Source organism: Mastacembelus armatus, chromosome 3 (assembly GCF_900324485.2).
Source record: "Mastacembelus armatus chromosome 3, fMasArm1.2, whole genome shotgun sequence".
NCBI classification, from domain to species: domain Eukaryota; kingdom Metazoa; phylum Chordata; class Actinopteri; order Synbranchiformes; family Mastacembelidae; genus Mastacembelus; species Mastacembelus armatus.
This window is the reverse complement of record NC_046635.1, coordinates 10,180,453-10,206,839: the sequence shown is the minus strand read 5'-3', so window position 1 is coordinate 10,206,839 and position 26,387 is coordinate 10,180,453. Positions and strand designations below refer to the sequence as shown.

Below are 26,387 nucleotides of genomic sequence, written 5' to 3'. Positions count from 1 at the left end.
TAAAATAGCTACTTTGTGCATTTTAGTCATTTGTTTCCAAATGGGACCAGATACAAACAACGTCCGACGGTGAATGGATTGTTCTAGTCCTATTATTCGTACTGTTTTTTGCCAGCCGCCATTCTGCTGACAATTTGTTGACATATCTGTGGTTCTTTTCACCAAGTGGGAGGTGTCCTCATACTTCTCTGAGACTATCATGAATGGTTTTTCACACTCGGCTGCTCATAATTACGACATAAACGATGTGAGACGAACGCGTCAATACAAGCAATAAACGTGTGTTGCCTGGCAACCACGTTGTTTGGATAACGGTTCTCTTCTATGACTAACGAGTTAACCTAGCAATTAGCGTTAAGTTATAACTTAGCGATAGCCTTTGTGACTTTTTGTTATTTACTCATTTTGGTTTGTAACAGAAGATTTTAAAACAGATATAAAAGTCCATGTTTTTTTATTATTATTTGCAAACAAACACACATTTTTCACACTAGACAATTTCATTATTTGTATTTACTAGTTTTTATATATTCATTATTTTTATTTATTTTTTGGAAATGCCTAAATATATGCACAATGTCCATGTTTACACAGTTGAGATTTAAAAGACTTCATTCACGTTTCAAGTTTACAGAAGGCGTTCCTGTCATCGCCTTCAAAATAAAAGCTTCTTGGTGTGTGTTGGTATTGTGACGTTTCGCCTGAAGGCATCATACTTCCGGTTTTACACTAGTTATCTGGGTGACTTGACGCAACCTTGCTTCAAAAGCGCGTTTTTCGCTCACGTGTACGCGCACGCACGCTCTTATTCTCACTCTTCTCTTTCAAACACACACACACACACACACTTACTCCTTTCTCTTTTCAAAAGCCTCTTGCGGAGCAGATTGACAGGCTAGAATGAAAATGAGGCGGACGCTCGGTCACGACTTCAGTGCGTACGCGTCCTTTTGAGAAGACCTCTAAACTTGGATCATATCACCATGGGAGCTATTTGGGCTACAAGGGACTTTTGTTTGTTTTTCCTCTTGTTAAATAGTCGCCAAAGCGCAGGGCTTCCAGAGATTCGAGGTGGGACTGTAGTGAGTCTGTGTACATGTGTGTGTTCGCGTTTTCTGTAGTGGAGACTTTACGCACGCTTTGCGGAGTGCGCTCTTAGTTGTTTGCCCAGTGGTGCCTTTTACATTTTCTGTTAAACCTGTAACAATATAACCAGTGGCTGATGCTGTAGGAATAACTTCGTAAGTTTGTAAAATAAGTTTTGTATGTAACTTGTTCACTCAGGTCAATTTTCACTGGGTTTTTAAATTGACTGCTGTAGGTAACTGTTATTCTTAGGGAGGTTTACCTCTGAGCTTTAAATGGTTTTCTTGCTCGTCTTCTTCAATATATTATCACAAAACATGACAAATGTAAGAGTGAAAATGGTAAATGCCAATGAGATTTTATTTTATTTTATTTTTGTAACTTCTATCATACGGTTTTCAGCAGATCCGTGCGCAGAGGGTAGTGATGGCTGTCACATTGATGCTATTTGTCAGACTACCCAAGGCTCATACAAGTGCACATGTAAAACCGGCTTCAAAGGGGATGGGAGACACTGCGAAGGTAATGTGCCTCTGCTGCATTGAGCTATTTTATTCACGTGGTTATCAAAACCACCTGAACTCCAAAGTGGGATCACAGAGTTTGGGTGTTTAGGGACACATTTTAAAGCAGGGTGACACTGGAATAATTTATGTATCCGTAATGCTAACTACATGTTTGCAATCATCACATCACAACATGCTTTAATCAACTGTGGCATCATTTCCAAACCACTATAAAGGCATAGAAATATATATGTGAACCCATAGATTATACATCTTTCTGTTGCATCTAAAGCTATAGTGCTGACTAGTGTTTTGCATTTTAACTTTTTTTCAGTAGTTGAACATTCACTTGTGTGGTTTTACTTCTCAGACATTGATGAATGTGACTTGGAGTACAATGGAGGCTGTGTACATGAGTGCAACAATATTCCAGGCAATTACCGCTGCACTTGTTATGACGGATTTCATTTGGCACATGATGGTCATAACTGTCTGGGTAAGATCAGCTTCAAACCACCAAGTAAATAGTTTTAGGTAATAGACAGCTCAAATCTTCAGGTCTTGTAGTGATAATTCAGATCTCTTCTCTAGAGCCTCTGATGTAAACTTTTGGAATGAAGTCTAATTATTATTGTCTTATTTACAAATAATTAAGTCTAACATTTGATTTGAAACATTATTATATACATTATCAGTGTTTGTAAACACTTGACAAAACTACCTTATCTGACTTATATAAGCCAACACCGTTAAAAGCTGTAGAGTAGGGGCTGTAATTAGCACTGCTAATTAAAGCAATCAACCCACTGTCCTGCAGATGTTGATGAATGCAAGTTTAACAATGGAGGGTGCCAACACACTTGTGTCAACACCATGGGCAGCTATGAGTGCCGCTGCAAGGAGGGCTTCTTTCTGAGCGACAACCAGCACACATGTATCCACCGCTCTGTTGGTGAGTGTACAACGTGCACACTTGTTCTGTAAACAGCAGCCATGTCTGCATTTATTACAACAACACACATATCCTGTGCCTGAAGTGCATTTCTAAATTTTCAAAGATATTCTGTGGCACTTCCCCAACCAAATTAAAATGTGTTTTATAACATTTGGAAAAAGTGACATTTTTAATGGTTCCTAGTTCATTTATAGAAGGTTGTAATGTTTGTCAGTGTATTTGTGAATGAGTGTGTGTTGTAATTATAAAGCTGTAAAAAAAAAAAAAAAAAATAGAGAAGAGAATTATGTAGCAAATACATCCGTTTACAAATCTAAGAATGACAGCATAATGAAGGGTGACAGGTTCAAGCTGGCTCTCATCACTGAGCTTTTATCTGCAGCAGCAACATGCTGTGGGAAAAAGCTCTCTGTCCCAGAGAACAAAATAAGTTAATAACTGCAATACTCACATCTATGTGGTCTGTGTTACAGATTAGTCTGAAGTCCTTTTGTTTTGCTTTTCCACTCCAGTGGGTCTTGCCAACCCTTTAAATCCCATGGCCCTAGCCAGTCAGCTGTGACCATCTATAGAAATGGTGCTTCATCTAATCTAATTTTTCAGCTTGACGCATTATCGAGTATGCTGTAGATACCAGAAGAGTGTGTGGAGCCTTGTTTTCAGGGAATGAACTTTTAAGCAACTTTGCTCCGAATACAGAATTGTTTTTTCCTCTGGGGGAGCACTAAAAATAACACAGTGGTTGATGTTTTTGAATTGTGCAAGGTTTGAGAACAATCAGTGTCTTTGAGGATGCCAGACTAATCTCTCAGTATGTGTGCCTTTGTGTGGAGGTGGGCAATCACTCTAGGATAGTTTCATTGTGTACCGCTCTCCCTCTTATTCCAGAGGGCCTCAACTGTATGAATAAGGAGCACGGCTGCGCCCACATCTGCAAAGAGACACCAAAAGGGGGTGTGGCCTGTGAGTGTCGTCCAGGATTCGAGCTGGCCAGGAACCAGAGAAGCTGCATCTGTACGTGCTTAACAGCATGAAACCAACTCCACGCTACGCACCTACTCATATAGACACAACCACAATAATATTGGACTGAGAATTTGACTCATTTTTGCATGTTGTTGACACTGCAGTAACCTGTAACCATGGCAACGGAGGCTGCCAGCATACATGCGAGGACACAGAGAACGGTCCAATTTGCAGGTGCCACGCCAGGTACACGCTGCAGCCAGACAGGACGTCCTGTGTAGGTAAGCACACTGTTTGTAGGCTCAGTTCTTAATTACAAGACAATGTTTAACCAAGCCAGACATAATGTTGCTGTCAAACTGCCGCACCTTGTGGACTAATACACCCCCGTATCATTTTCTGTATCTTTCTTTGGTCTTTAATGTACTCACATCCAGTTTTAAAGCTGCTTTAAAAGACATTTCTTAATCCTTTCATGTGTGTAGCCACATATTTTCTTTTCATCCAACTTACCTGGCAGTAGCTCAGTTAATTTAAACTCACACATTATTGCAAATTCTAAGAAAAAAGACAAAACATGTCAGACTGAACTTAGTTGAACTATATATAAATTGATGTAAACGGCATCTAGTCATTCCAATTTTGTGTAATGATGTAATTCTAAAAAATCTAAAAGTTCATTGTTAGCAATGAAAACCGTAGTTTCTTAAATAAGGTCCACTTACCACCTTTTTCCACATCTCACAGTCTTCCTCAGTGGATGGACTTCTGAGCAAGACTGTGAGATGTGGGTGAAAGCTCTGGAGGAAGGTGGTAAGTGGACCTTGAGTTAATTTATTTTTTGTTAAGAGGCCTATATTTGAAGTTAGATTTTTACAGTATTGTATAGCTTCAATGAAAATGATATGATAATGTACAATATAGACTCTAAAATGGTGAAACCTAAAGCAAAGGGAAAGCAAAGGGAAAGCAATTTTTAAAAAATGAATGCTGGATGTTCATATTTCTTGCCACTCATGGTTCAACAAGAACATTGGTGTTTCGTAAACTAAGTAGGGATGTCAAAGAAAAGATTGATTTTTTTTTTTCTTTTTTTTTTTTGGTTATTGTTTCTGTCAGGAATATAGCAAAACTAGTGTAGTGTGAATGTGTACTCTCAAAGCTGAGGTAGCTTTGAGAGTACACATTCCAGGAGCAGCTTACACTGTCTCAGACTGTCAGACTTTAGTCTCTAGTAATGTAGAGTTCATCTTGATGAATGAAAACACAACAACTGGAAACAGCTCTCTCTGTCAGTTGTTAGGCAGCGTGCATTTTTCCACACAATGGTTATCAAGGGAGAGGATCAGCTGTCAGATAATGAGTAATATCTCTCTTTCCAGCACTGCAGTGTGTGTGCGGTCCAGGCATATCACTCTGATGCTGTCTCCAGATTTTACTTTACAGATATCCTGAGTTATGTGACACACACCAACTCACTACAAACCGATTATCTCAAGTGTAAACATGTATCTGGTTACTGAAAGGCAACCCACACACACACACACACACACACACACATACACACACGGCTGAGGTCAGAAGAAAACCCATGGTTATTGTATTTAGTAATGTTATGAAGTTATATGTAGGTTCTTCTCTCCTAATGACATTTTTTGTGTGTCCAAGAACTAGATGAAGCCGCCACCGACTCCTCTAACCACAACGCCACATCCTTTACTGAGGTGGACAAACGGGTCAAGCGAAGGCTGTTAATGGGTAATAATTGAACTCCTATGTTTGGAGGCGAACAGTGATGGAGTGTTGAGCTGCCAGGAACCATCCCAGGGTGTTAAGCAGGGCAGAGGAGTAAAGTCTAGTAAACCGATGCATTCCTGAGTCTTTTGAGCAAACTGTGAAATGACTATGCCCTCGCTTTCTCGCCCCCAGTGTTCCCCTCCGAAAAATATGCATTTGTGACAGTGTGGCACATTTCACGTTTTACTTCCATTTAGGAAGGGCAGTGTGATTCGTTTTTTTCTCTAGTTAGTATTTATCAGTTGTGCTTTTCTGGGCCACTTGATACATTTCAAACATTAAATTTTGCCCATGGCCAGGACGGGTGCTCTGGTAGTATTGCATGGTGCAAATAATACGTTTCTAGGGTAGGCCTAGATGGCAGCATTTATAAATGTTTAAACAATTTTTAAAAGCAGCATTTCTCATTGCTTCAACTATGGGGTATTTTTTATCTAACATTGGCTGTATAGTCCAGGTGTTTTAAAAGTAGAAAGTTCAGTACATCAATGTTATGTTTTACTAAGGATCTACAATCTGACATTGAGGAATAACACAGCATTTTTTACAAAGTGGAAGGTCATTCACATACATTCATGTTGTGGGTTGTAATTTCAGAAACCTGCGCGGTGAACAATGGGGGGTGTGACTGCACCTGTAAAGACACATCCACAGGCGTGCGCTGCAGCTGTCCCGTTGGTTTCACACTGCAGCCGGATGGAAAAACATGCAAAGGTCAGACTGCAAATCCACAAAAAAAAAAAAACTCTCCATAGAGAGTTTGATTCATCTTAGAGCATTTGTATAACAAATCTCTTTAAAGAGTTACCAAGATATCACATGTTTCCCACAGATATTGATGAGTGTGAGCTTCACAACGGCGGCTGCGATCACTTCTGCAGAAACACCATCGGCAGCTTTGAGTGCAACTGCAGAAAAGGCTTCAAGCTGCTGACAGATGAACGTTCCTGTCAAGGTAGAAATGACTCTCGTGATAAAATTTTGCTACTTGAATGAAATAAAACAGAATGAGACATCATGATATGTGGAGATGTTCGTGACAGCCATTGTTCTTACTCTATGCACATCCACTATAATGATTATTTTTAAACGGCATCTTTATGAAACATTCTCTTCTTTTTACCTGTAATTATCAAAAACCAATGGTATTTACCTGGTGTAACATACTATGCTCATATTTCACTGAGCAGAAAATTGAAGATCAAATGCAAATGTTTCATTTCTATGGCTGGGAAATCCCTCCTAATGCAGACTGTAACTGACTGCCCTGCTATTATGTCATCTGCCTGATTTTGATTACAGATATAGATGAGTGTTTTTTTGAGCGGACATGTGATCACACGTGTGTAAACTCCCCCGGTGGTTTTCAGTGTCTGTGCAACAAAGGCTACGCCATGTATGGACTGGCCCACTGTGGAGGTGAGCCTGAGTTGTGTGGAGGGAACTACACATGAAAACCTGAGCATCACTTCAGAGATGTCCGAGGCTAAAAAGCATGCACATTTGAGTAACTGCTCAATGCGCCCTGTAATTATAATATTTATCTTCATTTTTCCTCTCAGATATAAATGAATGCAGTGTGAATAATGGCGGTTGCAAGCATGGTTGTGAAAACACCATGGGAGGCTTTGAATGCTTTTGCCATCCTGGCTATAGGCTACACTGGAATAAAAAGGACTGCATTGGTAAGCCAGTGACCAGTGACCCTTCCTATATCAGAGGCTCATCTATTGAGCTCTGTTGTCTCTTTGTGTAAATACTAAGTTTATGGTTTCAAATATACATTTTGGGGAGTGGGGGTGGGAGAAAAAACAGGAGATACTTTTAATTCTGTTCTTTTTCTCTTTCTGTCACTTGGTTTTCTGGTGCTTGAGTAAAACACCGAAATTGCTATGATGTTGGACTTTTCACTCCTCATCTGCCATTGCCTGTTCCTATTCTTACAATCAGAACTGTTCTTTTTTACCTTGGAGTTTTGTTTTGCTTTCTATTTAGAGGATGAGGGTTTACCACCTGCAAAACCCCCCTCTAGATCTACCTTGAACTGCAGTAAGCAGGATGGTGGGGACCGCTGCTTCCTGACCTGCCAGTCCCAAGTAAAGCTCATCAGCGGTGAGTCAACCAGATCTCCATACATTATGACTTACCTCTTCCAAGATGACCTGTTGACATTAGAACCTGTTCGAACTGTATTTCCACAAGGCAAGTAATGCACAGAAAATGGGTATATTTACACAATTGCATGTTGAGGTTTCAGGGTTTATACAAAGTGCAGCAAAAATTTAAAAACGCAAATTGTTGTTGTCTACTGGAATCACTTGCAGATCTGTCTTCTTTTTAGTGTTTTTTACTCATCAATCAGAGCTGAAATCATTTAATGACTGAGTGTTCGAAGCTTGGATCTGGTTGGACTGTGATTTCTCCACGACCTCAGACAAAGACCATGTTAACAATGTTAACAGCAGTTTCATGACATATTTGCTAACGGGGCTGGTGTTTGTCTAGTCAAAGTCAAGGTCATAGTCTTAATCTGCCCACGTCTTAGGCTGTTGCTCTGGAAAACTAAATTATGACATTGAATTCATAATATTGATTCCCATTTTCTCTGTTAAACACTAAAGTGGTATTGGACCAAAACATAAAAAAAAAAACAAAAAAAAAAAAAAAATACTAGGTGTCAGTTGATGAGGTTGTTGCTGGAAGAATGCAGGAAAGTCTTGTCTAATCCACCAGTATTAGCCACAAATGCTAATTTTCTACCTGATAAAGGTTTGTTTAAATAAGGGTATTTTGGCATTATTTGCTACATGAGTTTGAAAACCTGCAACGGAAGTATGGACTTCAATAGAGTCAGTCTGTTGTGAGTTATAAAAACAATTACTTCTACATTTTGTTTGATCCAATCAGATGGCTCGTCATGACACACATCAGTCAAGTGTCCCCATTATGTTTTTAGGATTAGTCAACCTAAACAGCACGATGCAGTACAGGTCAGGTATCTGATGTAGCCCTGTTTGGGAAAGGTGACAGCTAAACCATGTTATGGGAGAACAATTAGTAAGTCAAGCTGTTCTAGATGTAATTGAGTGAACAGCTGTCAACATCAGTTTGCAGCGTGACTCTTCATGTTCTGACACGCTTCCTGTTTTGCCTTCTTACTCGGGCTTTTGTGGCCCTAACTTTTGTCTGTGTCGGTCTGTGTGTCATGGCCTCTGGTGTGTTTTCAGGGACAGAAGATTCCTACATGGTGACCTGTGGAATGCCTCTGCCCTGCTTTGCTGACGCACAAAAGAACAACAGTGGTTTGCATTGCTTAGGCAAGTACAAAGCATCACAGATTTACATCTATCTTTCCGCTCTGCCACACAAAACAGTAACTCAGCCTTTCCTTGATTTCATTTGGTGTATAAGTAAGTCAAAATGATTTTCTCTTCATCTGTCCTGCAGGTCCAGAAATGGCCGGCGTTCGACACATTAAGACCACAGCCAGTTTTAAGTCTGGAGCTGTGAAATGCAACTTAAAACGAAATCAGGAGAAACTCAAAGAGAGCTCATACTCAGCACACTCAGGTAACAGAGGTTTCCACACAACAAACCTAACAATGCCTCCAAACACATGAAAAAGATCACAGATAGAAAAGGATTAAAAGTTACAGCTCCTTCATGTTACTGGTTAAAAAAACTTTCTGGGTTTACCAAGAACTGCCAGCATCTAAGACCACAGTCTTCAGAAGATAAAGCAGACCTGAAGTCTGCATCAAAGTAAACCAAAAACCAAAGGCAAATGTGAAAGAAATTTGTGGGGAAAGTGATGTGGTTTTGTGTGTCTTGAATGTCTCGGTGTAGCACTTTGTCTGGCAGTGACAGGGGAGGATGTAATTAGCCATAGCATGCCTTTCAGTTGGGGCTGACCTACTCATCACTCCAATGGGTTTCCAAAGACTGCATGGTCCTTTACATCCCTCACAGTTGATAAAAAAGGCACATACATTTTTCAAATAAAGGAAATTTTCACAGTGGTATCAAATCCTTTTTTCACCTTCCCAGTCTACAGGTACATAACAGAAAGTTTACCATGTCAACTACTGTTTTAAGCAATCTGAATCGAGTGACATTTGTTACCAAAATTAAAGAGCTCTATAAAGTTTTTTATAAATTTCTTTAACAATTCTGTTATTTTGTGTGTTGCATGTGTGTGCCTGGTGGCTGTGTGGTGTTGTCGTGGTGGGGCGGCGGGGGGGGGTGGTTGTCTCCCATGTCCACAGATAGCAGGTTACCCTTCACTGAAAATGTCGAGTTCAGCTATGTGAGTCTGCGCTGCACCTCACCAGGGCAGCGCCTACGCAGCCGTGACGGCAGGAAAGCTGGCGAGGAGGACGGCTCCTCGATCACGGCCGAGTTCGTGCTGGACCTGAACCTAGAGGAGGTAACAGGTTGGTCTCTCTGCACTACCTGCCTGCCTGTGACTTTTGCTTCTTGCTCTCCACCTTTGTTTCGCCACTGTCTGTCACTAAACCAACCAAACTGTTAAAGTATCTCCTGTTTTGACCTGCCTGTGGTGGTGGTGGGTTCTATATGTGGGGCACAGGGTTGAAGTGTTTTTGTTTTATTTTCTTGATTTCTATGTGGAGTGTTCTTTTCTTGACTTGGTGTGTATTTTTATGTGAATGCCTGGGGGAGCATGTGGACATCCAGGCTTAAATTCAAAGGTGTGTGTGTGTAATGAAATTCTGCTATGGAAACAGTTGTGGCATCGGGTGTTTCTCTCAGCAGAGAGCTGTGATCTGAACTGTGTGCGCCGACGCACAGAGAAGAGGCTGAGGAAGACTATCAGGACCCTGAGGAAGTCCATCACCAGGGAGCGGTTTCACCTCCACTTTGCTGGGTCTGCCTACGAGCTATCCAAGAGTTCGGGCCAGCTGGCAGAACTTCCAGGACAGTGTATGACAGGTCAGGTACTGGTGGACAGGAAATGCGGTGAGTTCGGCTTTTGCGTTTACTTCACCATGCACTACACTTTGCCATTCAATGCAACAACCCAGGAAGGGTCTGGGCCTGCACCTTTCAGCCAGGCATCACTTCTACTGGAAATATTAATGCTTTTCATCTTTCAAGAGCCCAGAACAACCTCTGCAATGCTTAGCGCAAGGCAGCACCAGCTGTGTCTAGGCCCTGTGCACCGTCATGACTTTAAGTAATTGAAATAGTCCATGGCAGTCAGACAAACTGGTTTAATGATTGGATTTAGAGCAGGTGTTGGCCAGATGAGTGCCATATTTGGTTTGCAGACATACTGTAATGAGGTAGTTGGAGGGGAGAGCGAGTTTGCATGGGAGAACAGAGAGCCTGTTGTTGGCCCTTTGAGCTGTGAGATCTTCCAGCATCTCCCTGGGATAGGAGTGTAACATGAGGGCTGATGGCAGGTCTCCTGGTAGCTGTTGGCTCTCAGCTGGGTTTTATATACAACTGGTGATGGGGAAAATGTTCATTAAATACGATCACACACTGTCAGTGTGCCGGCGTGTGTTTTCTCTGGCTGTCGGAACTGCTCGCCCCTAGTCTCGGGCCTCACAATAAGTTTGCTGCCTGTTTTATGCCATCTTAAGCCTGAGAAAACTGGTGCCTTTTGTTGTTGAGCTGCATAAATATTTAGTTAGATAATATGTAACCATTGACAAATATGACTAGTGGAAGTGTTATTCTTTCAGCTTTAACCGGAAACCAAAACCTGTCACTAACTACAACTAACCAGTAGTTTCTTGAGATGATGTTAGTTGAAAGAAAATAATCAACCTTGCATATAGCTCCATGTAACACCATATTTTTTGCCCTCTACATTAACATTAATGTAGCTCAGCTGTCAAGCTGTGCTGAGATGATTTAAATCTAAACTGGCCCTGTGCATTGTGTCTATCTATCAGTAACATAAGTCTTAAGTGTGTTGATTCCTTAACTCCCCCACTATGCTTTTAGGTCAACATTAAGCTCTCTATTGGCCATGGCAGGGGTGTAGACATGTAATTTGGGAGAGGGAGGGCTGAAGTGGGCTGAAAGACATTCTTCTTAAACTCCAGCTCTTTAAGGGAGCTATATTTTAGCCCTCCTCCCAACCTCCCGCTCTGGCTTAGCTCGGAGTGTAGTTTATTCCTTTCAGTTTGCCCACTCCATTGAAAAGCCCATTTGGGGCTTGTTCTCGCTGCCTTAGAAGGATGACAACACAGCCTCCTGTGCATTTGGAGAAAATATGCTTTCACTTCTGTGCACTGTTTAAAAGCATTTCTGCTCTGATTGTGTGATGTTGTTGGGTTACTGCTTGCATCAGTTTCTAATCCAAGACATTTCTGAAATAAACTGTATAGATGTTTTAACTTATGAATTATATACATATTTTGCTGTTGACATGTTATTTTGCTCAACACTGTTAGCATGTGGCTACATTAATGTATAGACATTTGTATTTATATAACACAGAACAAGTGCTATCAGCAACAGTTAAGACGATAGAGAAATACTGTGAACAGCGCCCTTCATGTCTGTTTGACTGTTGTAGTCAGTTTGTTTGCATGTTTGTTTTAAAATTGAAGATGTTTAGGAAGTGCTGTTGATTCAAGTTGGCAGTTTGAGTGCCATGTCCCCCCTGCCCCCCAGCTGGGGCCACTTTGCATGACCCCCAGCCTCTAAACTGCTAAAGAGAATTGACTTCAGCCACACCATGGGAATCAATTAGCATCAGCTGTTTGGGCCTCTGCTTGATGGGCGCAAGCAGCGATTGGGCCAAGCAGAATGGGGGGATTCAAAAACCTGACCCCTTTTATTGGGTTCAGTGCCTTACCACTGTGATACCGTAGTGTTTTCCTATGTCATCAAGTAGGCAAAGACTGGGGACTTGAATAGAGGTGAAAGGTCTTTTACACCTCTTTGGGGCCATCAATTCGAGCACTCTATAGAACTGTTTGCATTTGAAAGGCTTCAAGGTTTTTTTTTTCTTTTTCACTCTCACTCTCTCTCTTCTCTCACTGCTTCCCTCTGTCAAATAAAAGCTGTTAGAGGACAATGAAATGATGGCTCCTCATGGTCTTTCAGAATAAACAATAGGCTTCAAAAAATGAACTGCTCTTGAGAGAATTACATTTTCTTTCTTTAGAGGAAAATCTAACAATTTGCTGAGCCACACATAATGGCTCCACGTTAAAGCTTTTGTGTGTCGAGCTTTTGGAGGTAGTGGTTTTCTCTATTTACAGACAGCTTAAAGGCTACAGCTGAAGCACATTTTGGGTTTAATTGATTTATTCTTGTGTGAGATTCAGTTTTCATGTCAAGTTCTTAAGACCATCAGACAGATGCAGTAATTTCCAAATTAATTACAGGCACCACTCTGAATGGGAGGAACCAAAGAAAAACGGTGCATTGCACCCTTTAATCAAGGCTTTACACTTTGGTGAAATAAGAGGGAAATACTCTCTTTGATTTGCTTCTGTGTTTGCTTTTAAAAGAGGTGAGGGTGCTTGTGGTGGAATTAAAAATTCCTCCCTGATGCACAGCCATGTGTAGGATTAGACTAAAGCAGATGTAGATTTGGTGCACTCTTGTCTGTAGGTCCATTACGTCAATTTCAAAAGCATTTTAATGCTGTGGTTTTGTGGTCTTGTTGTGTCTCTTCATATTAATTTACAGCTTTCATGTCTATGTCCTGAATTGCATCTAAACTAAGTGAAAAATGGACTTTGATGGATGCATCAGCAGGCTGATTTAAGCTAATTTCAGGTAAATTGGTACTGACATTTATGACAGCTGAAAATCAACAAGACAATGTAATGAAAACCCAAACATAAATGCTTGAGCTGTTTTATTACCACTGTTGCTATTGCATAGATTGTCAACTAGAGTGCACTGCCACTATTGGCACCTCCAACAGTGGCAGTGCACTGTGGTTGCCATGGCCAATAGAGAGCTTAATGTTGACCTTAAAGCAAAGTGGGAGAGTTAAGGAATTAACACACTTAAGACTTGTCACTGATAGATAGAATAGTTCTCTGAATGCATCACAGTTTAGCTGATTGCTGCACATCAGTCGGCGTTTGATCTGTGTCTTTATGGTACCACAGAAAAAACAAAACCTTCTGACGGACTGAATCAATATGAACCAGTTGTGTTTAAAGTTTCAAAGCATTTGACACCATCAAAAATGGCGACATCTGCTGACCAAATCCTTGATACTGCATTTGAATGAGTGAAATAACTCTGAGACATGAATGAAAGTTAGTCAGAATACAACAAACCATTAACTAATGATGCAACTGATTTTACAGACATGTAAAATATGAAGCTAGCCGTTAGTGTATGGTAACGAGACGTACTGCTATAGACAGATTCTCATTTTGCCTAAATAGCATAATGGTAAAAACTTACTGGCCGCAAAATAAGACTGTGTTATTTTCTAGAAAACAGGTTTGGAAAAGCGGGGGCTGTACTGTACTGTATACTTGAGGTTGATACAAGATGTCAGATACTGTTTTTGAATAACATGTTTTTCTGCCAACAGTGTTACGTTATGGGTTGTTTGTTTCCATGTCCATTTGGAGGGAGTCTTTCAGAGTCAGTCAGCCTCTGAATTGTTTTGTTAGGCCAGTTTAACCAGTGGAAATTTCTGAAGGCTGGTGAAACATGTTTGCCACATGACAAGCAAGTTCATAGCATTATATGTATTTACTTCAGAAATGAACCGAGGAATTTCTTTTGGGGTGCCTAATCATGTATTAATAAGCATGATATGCTCTTTTGTGCTACTTTTAATGGGTATTTACCTCTCAGACGTTACCTCACACTTTGAAAAAAACATTCACATGATACCATGCAAAAGAAAAAATAGTGTGATTGGCTGAGAAATCTTAAAACTGAAGTTTTATGTGAAGGGTTCCCTTTTGTGTACTTTTTCTACAACCGGGTCCAGATATAAACAGCACTGTTATTGCTATATCACCTTGTGATATGATAAACTGTATGAAGATTTCATCATTCTTGTAATCTTGTTGCCATGCAAGTAAAGTGGTTAAAACTGTCAACGGGTTGATAATTTGATCTGAATCAGTTTATAACTTTGATGTGAGCAGTTAACTGAGTGCTCTTAAGGATGTTTATACATTTCAAGTATGTATGACCTGTTTGAATACACTTGACAAGCAGTTAAGTTGATGTATTTATGGTGTAAGTCAAGATTGTGTGCAGCCACAGGGTCTGCATTTTAAGTTGTCCCTTATGGACATGAGTCTATTTTGGTTATGTTAAGTTTGTTCTTGGTACAAATAAACTTTTAAAGTAATAACCTTAATCTTGCACTTGTCTACTAGTGAGCTGCAGTGTTGGGTCTTACTATGACGGCGATCAGGGAAGGTGCGTGTTATGTCCGGCTGGAACGTATCAGGATGAGGAGGGACAGATTTCCTGTGAGGCCTGTCCTGGACCTGAAGGAAAACAGGTCTCCAGGGTGGTCGGAGCTCAAAACATGTCCCAGTGTGGAGGTAAGATGGTTCAACTAAGCAAAGCAATGACTTGTTGTAGACATTAATATACTGTCACAACCATTTCGATTTTTACAGTATAAATGAACTAGTTTATCTTTAAAACAGACTCTGCAAATCTTCTTTGTTATTCATAGTATAATTCAGTGTTCTCAAAACATACAGTGCATTTCTCAGAACTGTTTCATTAAAGAGCAGAGAAATGTTTTCTTTCATAGTTTGATATATTTCAAAAAATAGTTTTTAGTCAAGCGGCAATATAATATAGAATATGGAACAAATAAGCAAAGAGCAGGAAAGGCAATGAAGGCACACAAAATGTAACTGTTTTGTGAAAATATACCCCACAGGAAGCGATGGTGCCTCGATAAGGATCTCCAACTGGCAGATGTTCTGCTTTGTGTAAAGCCAAAGAAGCTTGAGCTTAGATGTTGAAGATGTATTTGAATTCAAAAGGTGAACTTGGCCTCTTACAGTCCTGAATAAAAGCTGAAGGAGCCATCATGTTTTGGTCTCATCCTGTGCTGTTATCACAGTCACTTTGGGGCTGAATCCCAGATCCCATCTCCTCTGACAGACTAAACAAGGAGTGCTACCAGCATACTCTTGGCACTGGCACCTATTTGAGAGGTGGTGCAGATTCTGTCATTCCTTTAACATTTGCTTAAGCTTTGCTATAGGCTCTTATATTAATGGAAGAGGAGAGGATTTTCTCTTATATTTTACATCCAAGTAAAAAAAAAAAAAACTCTGAAATTTAACAAATTAATGTGGAGCAATTCTTAGAAAACTTTGAAAGAGAGAAAACAGTGGCCCAAAACATGGTACTCTAAACATTTAAAACTGCGACTCAACCCAAGTCTTGTTTGTGTCCAGGTCAATGTTCTCCAGGTCAGTACTCCCATGATGGCTTGGTCCCCTGTCTGCCCTGTCCACTGGGAACGTATCAGCCAGAGGTGGGCCGCACTTTCTGTTTCCCTTGTGGTGGAAATCTGGTCACCAAGCGCAGTGGTGCTGTTACCTTCCAGGAGTGTGAGACAAAAGGTGTGAACGTTATTGTTGCATAAATGGAAATTTCAAACGTTTCGCTTGGGGCTGGGAAAGTTTATGAAGAGCTGTCAAACTTGTTAGATGAAGTGAAACATCTGGGATTGTTGACTGAAAGTGTCACCACAGCAAAGACTGTGCAGTTCATTTGTGTTGACTGGAACTCTACTGCCCCCTGTAGCTGCTGCATTTTCTCTACATTTACGATCGAGACAATACACAAAAAGTATTGGAAAAGTTCTGGCATTACCTTAAAGACGGTGTATTTTTATGTATACTCTAAATTGGTTTGATAAAGTTTTATTTTTAAAAATATGACAGATGATTTTCCCATGTAATCTTTCAGCTGATCTAAAATCAATATATATACATATTAGAAATGGAAACATTTAACCCAATTGAAAGCAGTATGTCATCTAACAGTATTGTATCACTCTCATTGGCTCCTGCAGTCCAGTGCTCTCCAGGACATTATTACAACACCAGCACACATCGCTGCATGCGCTGTCCCATGGGCACATTTCAAGCGGAGTTTGGCCAGAACTACTGTGTCGCCTGCCCTGGAAACACCACCACTGACTTTGATGGCTCAACTAACATCATGCAGTGCAAAAGTATGTCGGTCCACAGTAATGCCTCTGCAATATGTACATAGAGAAACTGAAATACAGCAGCAATCTGGAATTTAGTTCTAGGTAATTCACTTTGCTACACCGAGAACATAAAACCTATTCGACACATCTGTCTCACTTTACAGACCGGCAATGTGGAGGAGAGCTGGGAGATTTTACCGGCTACATCGAGTCCCCCAACTACCCAGGGAACTATCCAGCCAATATTGAATGTACTTGGACCATCAACCCACCACCTAAACGCAGGATCCTTATTGTTGTCCCAGAAATCTACCTGCCTATTGAGGACGAGTGTGGAGACTACTTAGTAATGAGAAAAAACTGTGAGTTTTAACTGTTTGTGTTTGTGTGAGTGTATTAACTACCAAAAACAACATTATTAACCATGATTTCAGACTTATTTTTGTTGGTTATTTTTAGGTTGGGGTAAGGTTTGGATTGGGAGTGTAGTGTTTAGATTATATTAAGCTTGTGCCTTTCTAAGTTAGCAAAATATATGGGCACAGTCCGTATCGTATGTGCCAAGCCGTATTACTGTAATTTCACATCAGTGTGGCCAAAATTGTATAAAATGCCTTTGGCTGATGTCAGTGTTACAAAGGAAAACTAACATAATGTGTCATTATATTATTTATCTTACTGTGATTACATCAGGGGACTAGCATTATTGTTGTAATTTAATTATAGACAGTATCCTCTTGTTTTGTAGGTACAGGGCAGCCAAATAGTTAGGTAAAAAAAAATCTCTATGTAGTTGGACACCAGACAGGAGAATGGTCATAAACTCACTTGGTCTCTATAAAAATTTCTGACCTAGTTTGACTAAAAGATGAAACCTAGACGAAGGTTATCCTCACTCCAAAAGTGAACAGTAGTGTTTTCTTCCTGAATGATATCAAACAATAATCAATATCACAGATATCACACAAAGCAATTAACTGAATAGTTTTCATTTCAAATTCAGTAAAGCCCACTGCTACACTGAAGCCAGATAGCGGAACTAACACAGTTCCAGGGATCAGCACACTTCCAGGCCAAAGTTAGTCAGGAACATCTGGTAGATTCAGCCAGTTCATGAAATAACCATTCTTAGTTATATATATAGAAACTGAGTTTATTATAAGTTCTCTCATCTTTCAATCACTCTCAGTCTTCATTGTCTTTTCCTTCATGCTGCTCTGGTTAATGTCATTTTCCCTCCCCCCAGCTCACAAGTATCTCTAATTTATCTCTTCACCTAACCTTGCTTTCCTATCAGAAAACATAGAAAAGGACACTTGTGTGTCTTAAGATTGTGCTCATGTCCTTACTTCACAGATCTTGTCCACTCTATCACAACCTACGAGACTTGCCAGACATACGAACGGCCAATTGCTTTCACCTCCCGCTCCAAGAGGCTCTGGATACAGTTCAGGTCCAACGAGGGAAACAGTGGAAAAGGCTTCCAAGTCCAATATGTGACATATGATGGTAAAAACAAATCTGATCTTTTGTCCTGCATAGGTTATGCTTGTTAGACCAATTTCATTTGATTTGTGCTGATGAGCTGTTTATGGATTTTATGCGTTTCAGAGGACTACCAGGAACTGATAGAAGACATAGTCAGAGACGGAAGATTATATGCTTCAGAGAATCACCAGGAAATTCTCAAGGTATCCATATGTTATACCTCTTGTATAAATGTTTAACAAAGTATGTGCTGTGTATTATAACGTTGTGTAATTAGTAATGAGAGATGTGGTCTAGTATAAAAATACTGATATAAAATGTGGCACCACTGTATCATACTTGTCATTCTGTATTTATATTAAGTCATTATAAAGGAAGGCAATACAGTAGAAAATAAATACTTCCTTTCACTATTTTGTTTGTCTATCACTTAATCTGTACTTGGATCCAGTGAGACTGGAGTACCCTCTTTGGTTGTATTTCTTTCCATTAATGCAGTGCATTTTCTCTACAGGACAAGAAGCTCATGAAGGCGTTGTTCGATGTTCTGGCACACCCACAGAACTTCTTCAACTATACAGCACAAGAATCACGAGAAATGTTCCCTAAATCCTTCATCCGCTTCTTGCGTTCCAAAGTCCTGAGATTTCTTCGCCCTTAAGGGGCAAAAGCCACCAGTTTCTCATCATAAGCTTGTCTTAGATACCGGGTGAGGTATCTGATTTTTTTTTCCACCGACCCCTTTAAGAGTATTCTGTAGTTATCTGTTTTCACATGGAGTGATACTAAAGTGTATAAAACTGATCTAGTTTTAACATAGACTACTTTCACAGGTAGAGATGAACTGTTGACAGAAATACTGCTTAATGTCAGAAACAAATACAGAGAAAGCACAAACATTAGCACTACTGGTAAAGTAGCAGCACCACAAAAGCAATTATTCTGATGAATGTTTGTATATGATGTAAAAAGTTTTAGGTGAAATGCTAATGTATTGTAGCAGCTACGAACATTTCGACAGTATCACATCGCTGCAATTGCTGCTGGCCCAGAGTGTCCGAATGAGTGGTACCGTTCTGAAAAACCTTTTCATTTTACAAAACATTCACAGTGGCCTTTAAGCTTTCATGACACATCCTACTGGTACATCAGTATGCATCAATACATTTTATATTGTGAACCAAAGACAATTGTTCGGTTTTCAGACACTCATCGGAAAATTGGGAGTGATATAAGGCCAGAGTACATGAAAAGAAATTAAAAGTCCTGTAAAATAGAACTGAGCAGTTCACCTGTTTTACATAATACATGTATGTATATTTTTTATGGTCTTGTACATCAAATATGCTGTAAATAAAGATAGGAGACTTAATTTGTGTGTGTGTGTTTTTTTTATTCTACTGCCTGGATTTAAACATAATTTCCAGTTTATGTGATCTGGAATATAAGCAAACATTTAATACTCAGTGTTTTTGTCTTCTGTATATTTATTTGTTTTATGACAGTGACAGAATAAGTATTCAGGAGCTTTACTTGCTCCAGTAATAGTTTATTCTACAACAAAGCCTCATCGTCTTGGAAGTTCTACATACTATATGTTTTTTATGCACAAATCCGAATTTGTAAAGTAACAATAATTAGTTAAATAAATATAATAAGTAAACAAGAGTAGTACTGTGTCATGTAAAGAAAATACTCCATTAGAGTACAAGTTCCTCAAAATTGTATAAGGTGGTGGAGTAAATATGCGTAGGCCTATTTAATTTGCACCGGTGCTTATGTATAAACACGACTATCTATATATTTTGTATCTGTCTTCATGTCTAATGCGCTGCTCCCCACCTCTATATTGCTATTCGTCTACTTGCTGCGCCACGGACCATAGTTTGATTCGATGTAAATTCCAGTTTACATCCATGGCGTACCAATGGGTGCACTCGTTTTAATCTACAGCTGCTCCCCCGGACACCAGGAAGGGCGGAGTGTTGTTCTGCTTGAGTGGGTTTTGAAACGTTTTCTCCGAATTAATCCAAAGTAACCGATTTCATTGTTAGATAATAGATGTTTATCTGCAAACCAGATTAAAATGAAAGACCAGCTGGCCGTTTCTACGCAGTGTGATCCAACAATTCACCGCCAACCGGGACTTCACATACTTATTACCGGAACATAAACCGCCCTCTCCGGAAATTGTGGCTGTTTGTTAGCCTGGATTAGCTCGATGGCTAGCGTCTCCAGCTGTTAGCGTGAACTTCACTCTGATGGTCTGGTTTATGGAAACAGTGGAACAGCTGGTAGTTGGAAATTAAATATTTGTGACAGACTGTAAAAATGAAGACCACGTTTCTCGTCGAGGCTTTCTCTGTGGCTTGTTTTGTGCTGTCAAGTCATGTGACGGCGAAGGTAAGCTAACGTAAGCTAGGCTAGGCTAGGCTAGGCTAGCGGCAGCAATAGAGAAAAATAAATCCTGCTAAAATATTTAAATGCCTCTGGAAGCTTGCCAGCTAATGTAAGTTATGATAACTCTTGATACGAGACCTTCCTGTGACCGACAGAAACAACGCAGGTGTTGCTAGCGTTGAGCTGTCCACAGAAAGCAACATTAAAACCTAAAAAACAAAGTCAGGGTCGATTAAAAACCTGTTGTATGACTAAGACCGTCTTGGCTGTAGCTCAGTGAACTTCGCTAAATGTGTTACTGTGTAAATCATCTACCAGTGTACTGTACAGGGATTTGAGTATTGACTTAATAAAAGTGTTAGGTATTAAACAAACATGTATTTTTGCTTTAGCCAATTTGCTAATTTCACAATCTGTTTGTCATTCAAAATCATTTAATGTAACACACTTAACACCGTTAAAAGTAGTACTCCAGATACTACTACTACCACTATTCATAATAATAATCAGATTTACACACATTTTAGAACATGAAGTCACTAAAGTGCTTTGCAGGACTTAAAATAAGTGAACCCAGAAAACGAATGGGAGGACTGTAATTTAGCAAAATACATCAAAATGTGAACCATATAAAATGTGTAAGCCATATTAAATTATGTGTGTGACGTAACTGTTGTGTATGCGTGTGTTATAAGCTAAATATATGTATGTTTACAGTTATGGGTGCAGGAGGAGAAGGTGTGTGTGTGTGTGTGTGTGTTGGGGGGGAAGCAAGATATGAACAAACATGTTTGTTGCCTGTTTTGTTACAGAATTCTGAAGACATTCGGTGTAAATGCATCTGTCCACCATACAGAGATATTGAAGGGCAAATCTACAAGCAAAATGTGTCTCTCAAAGACTGGTAAGTTTTATGTCACTGCATTTCTCTAATGGAGCTTCCTGTTTCCTGCTTACAGATAACTTGTTCATGCGATTTTTTTTTTTTATTTTTTTATTTTCAGTAACTGCCTCCATGTAGTTGAACCCATGCCAGTGGATGGCAAAGATGTGGAGGCGTACTGTTTACGCTGTGAGTGTAAATATGAAGAGAGGAGCTCGGGAACTATTAAGGTAAGTTGACAATGAAGTGTGTGTGTGTGTGTGTTCATAAATGAAGAATTGTTTATTTTTGCTCGTGTTGTCACTTACTACTAGGGCTGCACCCAAAGGTCCATAATAATTTTTTTGATCATTAATCGTTTGCTCTGTAAAATGCCATAACAGTAATTTTGAAAAAAAAAAAGTGATGAATAACTACCATAAATTTCATCAAATTGATATCATTAAAATATTTGTTTTATCAAATAACAATTAAAAATGTTTATGATTATAAAAGAATCAAGAAACAAGCAATCTGCCCTCACATCTGATTTTATAACTTGAATGATTCTTAATATTGTTAGACTAAAGTAGTTGTTGATTAATTGATATTCTAGCCACTAATTATACACATGTGGAAGGACACCAAACTAATCAGTACTCTGTCCATGTCTTCAGGTTACCATCATAATATACCTCTCCATTTTGGGCCTACTGCTGCTCTACATGGTCTACCTGACTCTCCTGGAGCCCATGTTGAAGAGGCGTTTGTTTGGACACTCACAGCTTATACAGAGTGATGATGAAGTTGGGGTATGTGTTTCTTTGAATATTGCAGCATTACAGTTCATAGTCAGAAAGTACAGTAATGTTTTATATTTAAGGTGAATTATGGTATTGCCTCATTTTCCACACAGAAAATGAGTGACTCTGAACTCTCTGTCACATCTTTTTTTATGTCTCTGTAAATAAACTGCCTTTGCATAAATCATCACTTGGAATTTGCCCCATGTAGGTAAAATTTAACAAAGTTATGAGTCTCTGCAATAATTTTTAAACTCTTTTGTGTGGGAAACCATTGAATACATGGAAATGTCCAAGTTACAAATTAAATGCTACATGAAATACAGCACAAATATTTTCAGATTTAATTAAAATAAACATGGTAATGTCCAAATTGAAAACCATTTATATTGGGAACTTTTATGTAGAGTTGCAGCATCTGGTCCCATCTAAATAGTCTCTTCAAGCACGATTGTATGATAAGATCTATTAAAACACAGGAGGAGATGATTCCTGGTTTTAAAAAATGCTTTCTCACTCTATCCGATCTTTATACGTGGGAGGACTCACTGAAGAATCCATTAGTAACCACAGTCTCCAGCAAAAGACTGCCACAGCAATGCACATAGCTTTAACATTTTTCTGACAAAACATTTTTATATGCTTTTGACACTTAATATCTTTCCAAACAAACTAAGATAAATGAGATAAATTTTTGTCCATAAAGAGACTTAAAGACATTAGGTTAATGTAGGTGTACTTCTGCCAAAAACCAGGTTATCAGCAGAACCGCAGGCACGACACAGACCTCGGACAGGAAAAGAATGTCTTTAGTGCAGTGGGATGAGATCAGTAACTCTAGATACATGTAGCTGTAGCAGTCACCTTGAAGTAAACTTTCCAGGGAAAATTGACTATTGAAATTTCTACTGTGTGCGTTTCCATAACGAAGTAGTTTGTTTTCAGCAAAGATAAATCATGAATTTTGAATATGCCAGTGCGGGTTCATTTGTATGTGAGTAGGAAAGGAAACTAATTATTGATCAGCTTAAAAGAAACAGTGCAACCCTTCTCTGATTTTTTTTTTTTTTTTTTTTTTTTTTTTAAATCTAATTCTCAACTAATTTCTGACAAAAAAGCACTGTTGAAATATTGTGCATTCAAAGAGCAAAAAACCTATTTGGTCCCCTTCTGTATAACATGGTGTTGATATATGTACAAGTATGCTTATATGTTATGCACTTTGCCTTAGTTTAGATGTAGTGTTGCTGCTTTACTGAGCGTTCTGTGACTTCCATGGCCAAGTTCAAGAAAGAGGAAGTGTTACATTAGTTTACAAAACCTTCTGCCATATCAAAATGTGACTAAGCAGATCGCACTAAAGTTTCCCATGCATTAGCATGGTAGTGTTCTCCTAAATATGCTGTTACTGGTAATGTTGTTCCCTGTTTCTGGCATAGCAAGAGAATAACAACATTATGTAATTTATCTGAAATCATTTACTCAAAATATTTTTAGCACAACCCAACTCTCATATTTTAACAGAGAAATTTGTAAGCAAAACCAATTAAACAGGAAGTACTTCTCCTACATTAATTATAGAGGAAATGGTGGCTTTGTAGTGTTTAGTTGATCTTTGATACCGAGAGGCTGCTCAACTGATAATTCTCACACAAGTGCTTTATTTATGTAACGCTGTTCAAAATCAGGTTGCAAAAAGATAGAAAATGAAAGTTAAGAATATGAGCAAAATGAAGTTTAAATGCAGTTAAATCACTATGAGACACATACTAAAGAACAGTGTAAGAAGATGTAGATGTAAGAATTTAAAGATGAATATTAAAATCCTCTTTGAAACATACAGACAACCATTTATAAAAATGCTAAATTGGGATTATTTTCATTTTCCTTTTAGATTATGTAAGGAGGTTTACAAAATTTCACATGATAAAATTATCGACTTTTATTATTGACTTTAACTATTATTGATTTTTTTTTAAAAATTATTTTGTTCTATGTTTTTAGGACCAGCAGCCTTTTGCCAATGCTCACAACGTTCTGTCCCGTTCGCACTCTCGACCGAACGTGTTGAACAAAGTGGAGCATGCACAGCAGCGCTGGAGGAGGCAGGTCCAGGAACAGAGGAAGTCTGTGTTCGATCGCCATGTTGTTCTGAGTTAAACTGCGCTGTAAGCAAAATTTACTGGTGGAGCAAAAAGAAAAAAACAAACAAAAAAAAATCCACTGTGACAGAGCCCTCAGTTGATATCACTTCTTTTTTCTCATTTGTGGTTTGTACCTCATGAGGTGTGACACTTCCTGGAAGAACAGGGTGAAGAAGTCCCTGGCAGATAAATAATCAAAGTTGGGAACTCTTATTTAGTCTGCAGGCAGCACAAGAGCTTACAGTGAATTCATTTTGGTACATACAGTCTTCAATGGACAGTCCAGAAGCACAGAAGCAAAATTTTCTCTCTGCCTGCTGTCTAGTTTGCAGAAGAAACAAGTCAACAGACAAAATATAGTGAAATGTCAGGAAAAAAAAAAATCTTTCCACTGAATATTTTATTTATAATGCTCTAATTCTGCCAGGCCTCAACACTGAGCTGTCTTATAATTTCAAGAGTCTAACTTGCTTTCAGAGTAAAACATCCAGATGTTGGTTGGTGCCACTTGTCATGGCTGGGTAACTAAACCAACCTTCTATAGTAAATGATCTGTTGCCATATAGCTGGTGGATACTTTCTGCCCCAAAACTAAATGACTTGGGTGTGCTGCTCTCACTACAAGGGAAAGAAGTTAGTGTAAAATACAGATCTTTCATTCTTCTTTGGAAATGCATGTTTTATAACAAACCATTTATAAATGTGTTTTCAATGATTAATTTTTACCATAATGTTTAATGTCCGATAAACCAATGTTATATCTATCATTTAAGCAGTTTTGATGAATCTCGTTGCAAAAATCTATTTGATTTCTCTGTTATTTCTTAGTAAACATAGCTGTGCTATTGATCCTCATCTGTTGAAATCATTGCCCTCTTTAACTGCCTAAACAAATATACAAATATTATGTATAGTCTTTTAATTTGGTGCTTCTTTGTGGTTGGTTTAACACCAGTTCCATGATCAAAGTCCCTGTTGTTTAACAGGCAGCACTGCTATAGTGGTGTTATTCTCAGCTTAGAGAAGTTTATGTTGTAAATATGTGGGCTGTGTACACAGGCAGGCCAGATAAAGCTAAAGAATAAAGAAACAGTGCTGGGAGACCTATGAAAGTGTTCTTAACTATTGCATATGTGATACCTTTACCTTTGAAATAAATTCACCTAATATTTGTGATTCTTCCACTTTGTCGATTTGTCTTTGGTCCTTGACTAAGATGCATAACAAACTGATTTTCTTTCAATAGCAGGAAATACTGAAAGAACCACATTTCCCTAACTCATTTTGTAGGAATCAACCAGTGTGTTTTTTTTTTTTTACACTCGAGGACAACCCAGAGTAGATTCTGCTTTATGTTTGGGATTTAAAGACAGCATTGATAATTTAACACTGGATTTTGACACAGAGCTCTTGTATAAGTCAGGGCCTGAAGACATGATAAAATGCAGGTACCAACTTACAGACCTCATTGTTACGGTGTTTGTTGTACATTTTGCCAAGCATAGTTTGTAACCAATGAAATGACCACAACATGCCTGTCACTCACACAAACCTTTTCTTACTAAATTCCTGGTGCCTGGAATTTTTGAAGGGCTTGGCACTGTTGCCTCACAGCAACAAGGTTCCAGGTTTGAATCCCCTTGGCCCCTGCAGCCTTTCTGTCTGGAGATTGCATGTTCTCCCAGTGTGTGAATGTCAGTGTGACTGTCTCAGTGATACACTGGTGGTGATCTGGATAGGTAAGCGGTTGGTCATTGATAAATGAATTACCAATATATTCACTAGTTTTTCCCTTGGGCATATTGGGTGAAATGACTTGTAGTCTATGCTTTTGTATGAGAATAAATCACTATTATTTCTGTTAACTCTCATGTGAAATGTTTCTTTGAAGAATGTAACACTCACAACTCAATGGAGTTCTAGGCTTGACTGACCAATTTCCTACAAAAACTGCAGTTTACAGTACATCAGCTTTTTTGGGGGGGGGTAAGAAGTTCTTCCATAACCATCGCGAGCTGGTTATAGCACATAGTCTTGGGTTAGAAAGGTCTGCAAACCACAGGGAAATGGACAGTTAAACCAATTAAAGTCATTAAACTCCAAACTGTGACTCCATTAATTAGCAGGCTGTCTGCAAATGTTAGATGAACCCAAACTGATTTCCATACAGCTGCGTCATCGTTTCCTGTGCAGTCCACTTTTCCCTTTTCCCCCCTCACTGC

General features: G+C 39.1%; 2 protein-coding genes across 7 annotated transcripts; both read left to right on the top strand.

The window, feature by feature from the left end:
- Window positions 1-833: 833 nt before the first annotated feature.
- scube2 (signal peptide, CUB domain, EGF-like 2) lies at window positions 834-19,572 on the top strand. Of its 6 annotated transcripts, none has more exons than XM_026319860.1 (23): window positions 834-1,071; window positions 1,492-1,608; window positions 1,963-2,088; window positions 2,410-2,544; window positions 3,436-3,561; window positions 3,678-3,794; window positions 5,182-5,271; window positions 5,908-6,024; window positions 6,143-6,265; window positions 6,613-6,729; window positions 6,873-6,995; window positions 7,306-7,422; window positions 8,538-8,627; window positions 8,758-8,880; window positions 9,576-9,743; window positions 10,084-10,287; window positions 14,658-14,828; window positions 15,705-15,872; window positions 16,328-16,489; window positions 16,633-16,830; window positions 17,825-17,977; window positions 18,080-18,159; window positions 18,471-19,572. In XM_026319860.1, exons 1-23 carry the CDS (start codon window positions 984-986, stop codon window positions 18,615-18,617), a joined length of 3,060 nt encoding a protein of 1,019 aa, XP_026175645.1. In that variant the 5' UTR covers window positions 834-983; the 3' UTR covers window positions 18,618-19,572. The 6 variants fall into 6 exon arrangements, with proteins under 6 accessions (XP_026175645.1, XP_026175640.1, XP_026175641.1 ...); XM_026319855.1 differs by having other exon boundaries at window positions 10,081-10,287; XM_026319856.1 differs by having other exon boundaries at window positions 1,489-1,608.
- Window positions 19,573-19,941: 369 nt separating this feature from the next.
- tmem9b (TMEM9 domain family, member B) lies at window positions 19,942-25,349 on the top strand. Its single transcript, XM_026319863.1, has 5 exons — window positions 19,942-20,359; window positions 21,169-21,260; window positions 21,361-21,469; window positions 21,896-22,030; window positions 24,026-25,349. Exons 1-5 carry the CDS (start codon window positions 20,288-20,290, stop codon window positions 24,179-24,181), a joined length of 564 nt encoding a protein of 187 aa, XP_026175648.1. The 5' UTR covers window positions 19,942-20,287; the 3' UTR covers window positions 24,182-25,349.
- Window positions 25,350-26,387: the final 1,038 nt, after the last annotated feature.

What these genes read in the sequence shown, in the direction of transcription:
- scube2 (XM_026319854.1), top strand. Translation starts at nt 984, where the DNA reads ATGGGAGCTATTTGGGCTACAAGGGACTTTTGTTTGTTTTTCCTCTTG. An exon ending in GGATGGAAAAACATGCAAAG is followed by an intron (nt 6,025 to 6,142) that starts GTCAGACTGCAA and finishes TGTTTCCCACAG; the next exon opens with ATATTGATGAGTGTGAGCTT. An exon ending in CTTAGTAATGAGAAAAAACT is followed by an intron (nt 16,831 to 17,824) that starts GTGAGTTTTAAC and finishes CTTACTTCACAG; the next exon opens with ATCTTGTCCACTCTATCACA.
- tmem9b (XM_026319863.1), top strand. Translation starts at nt 20,288, where the DNA reads ATGAAGACCACGTTTCTCGTCGAGGCTTTCTCTGTGGCTTGTTTTGTG. An exon ending in CAAGTCATGTGACGGCGAAG is followed by an intron (nt 20,360 to 21,168) that starts GTAAGCTAACGT and finishes GTTTTGTTACAG; the next exon opens with AATTCTGAAGACATTCGGTG. An exon ending in AATGTGTCTCTCAAAGACTG is followed by an intron (nt 21,261 to 21,360) that starts GTAAGTTTTATG and finishes TTTTATTTTCAG; the next exon opens with TAACTGCCTCCATGTAGTTG.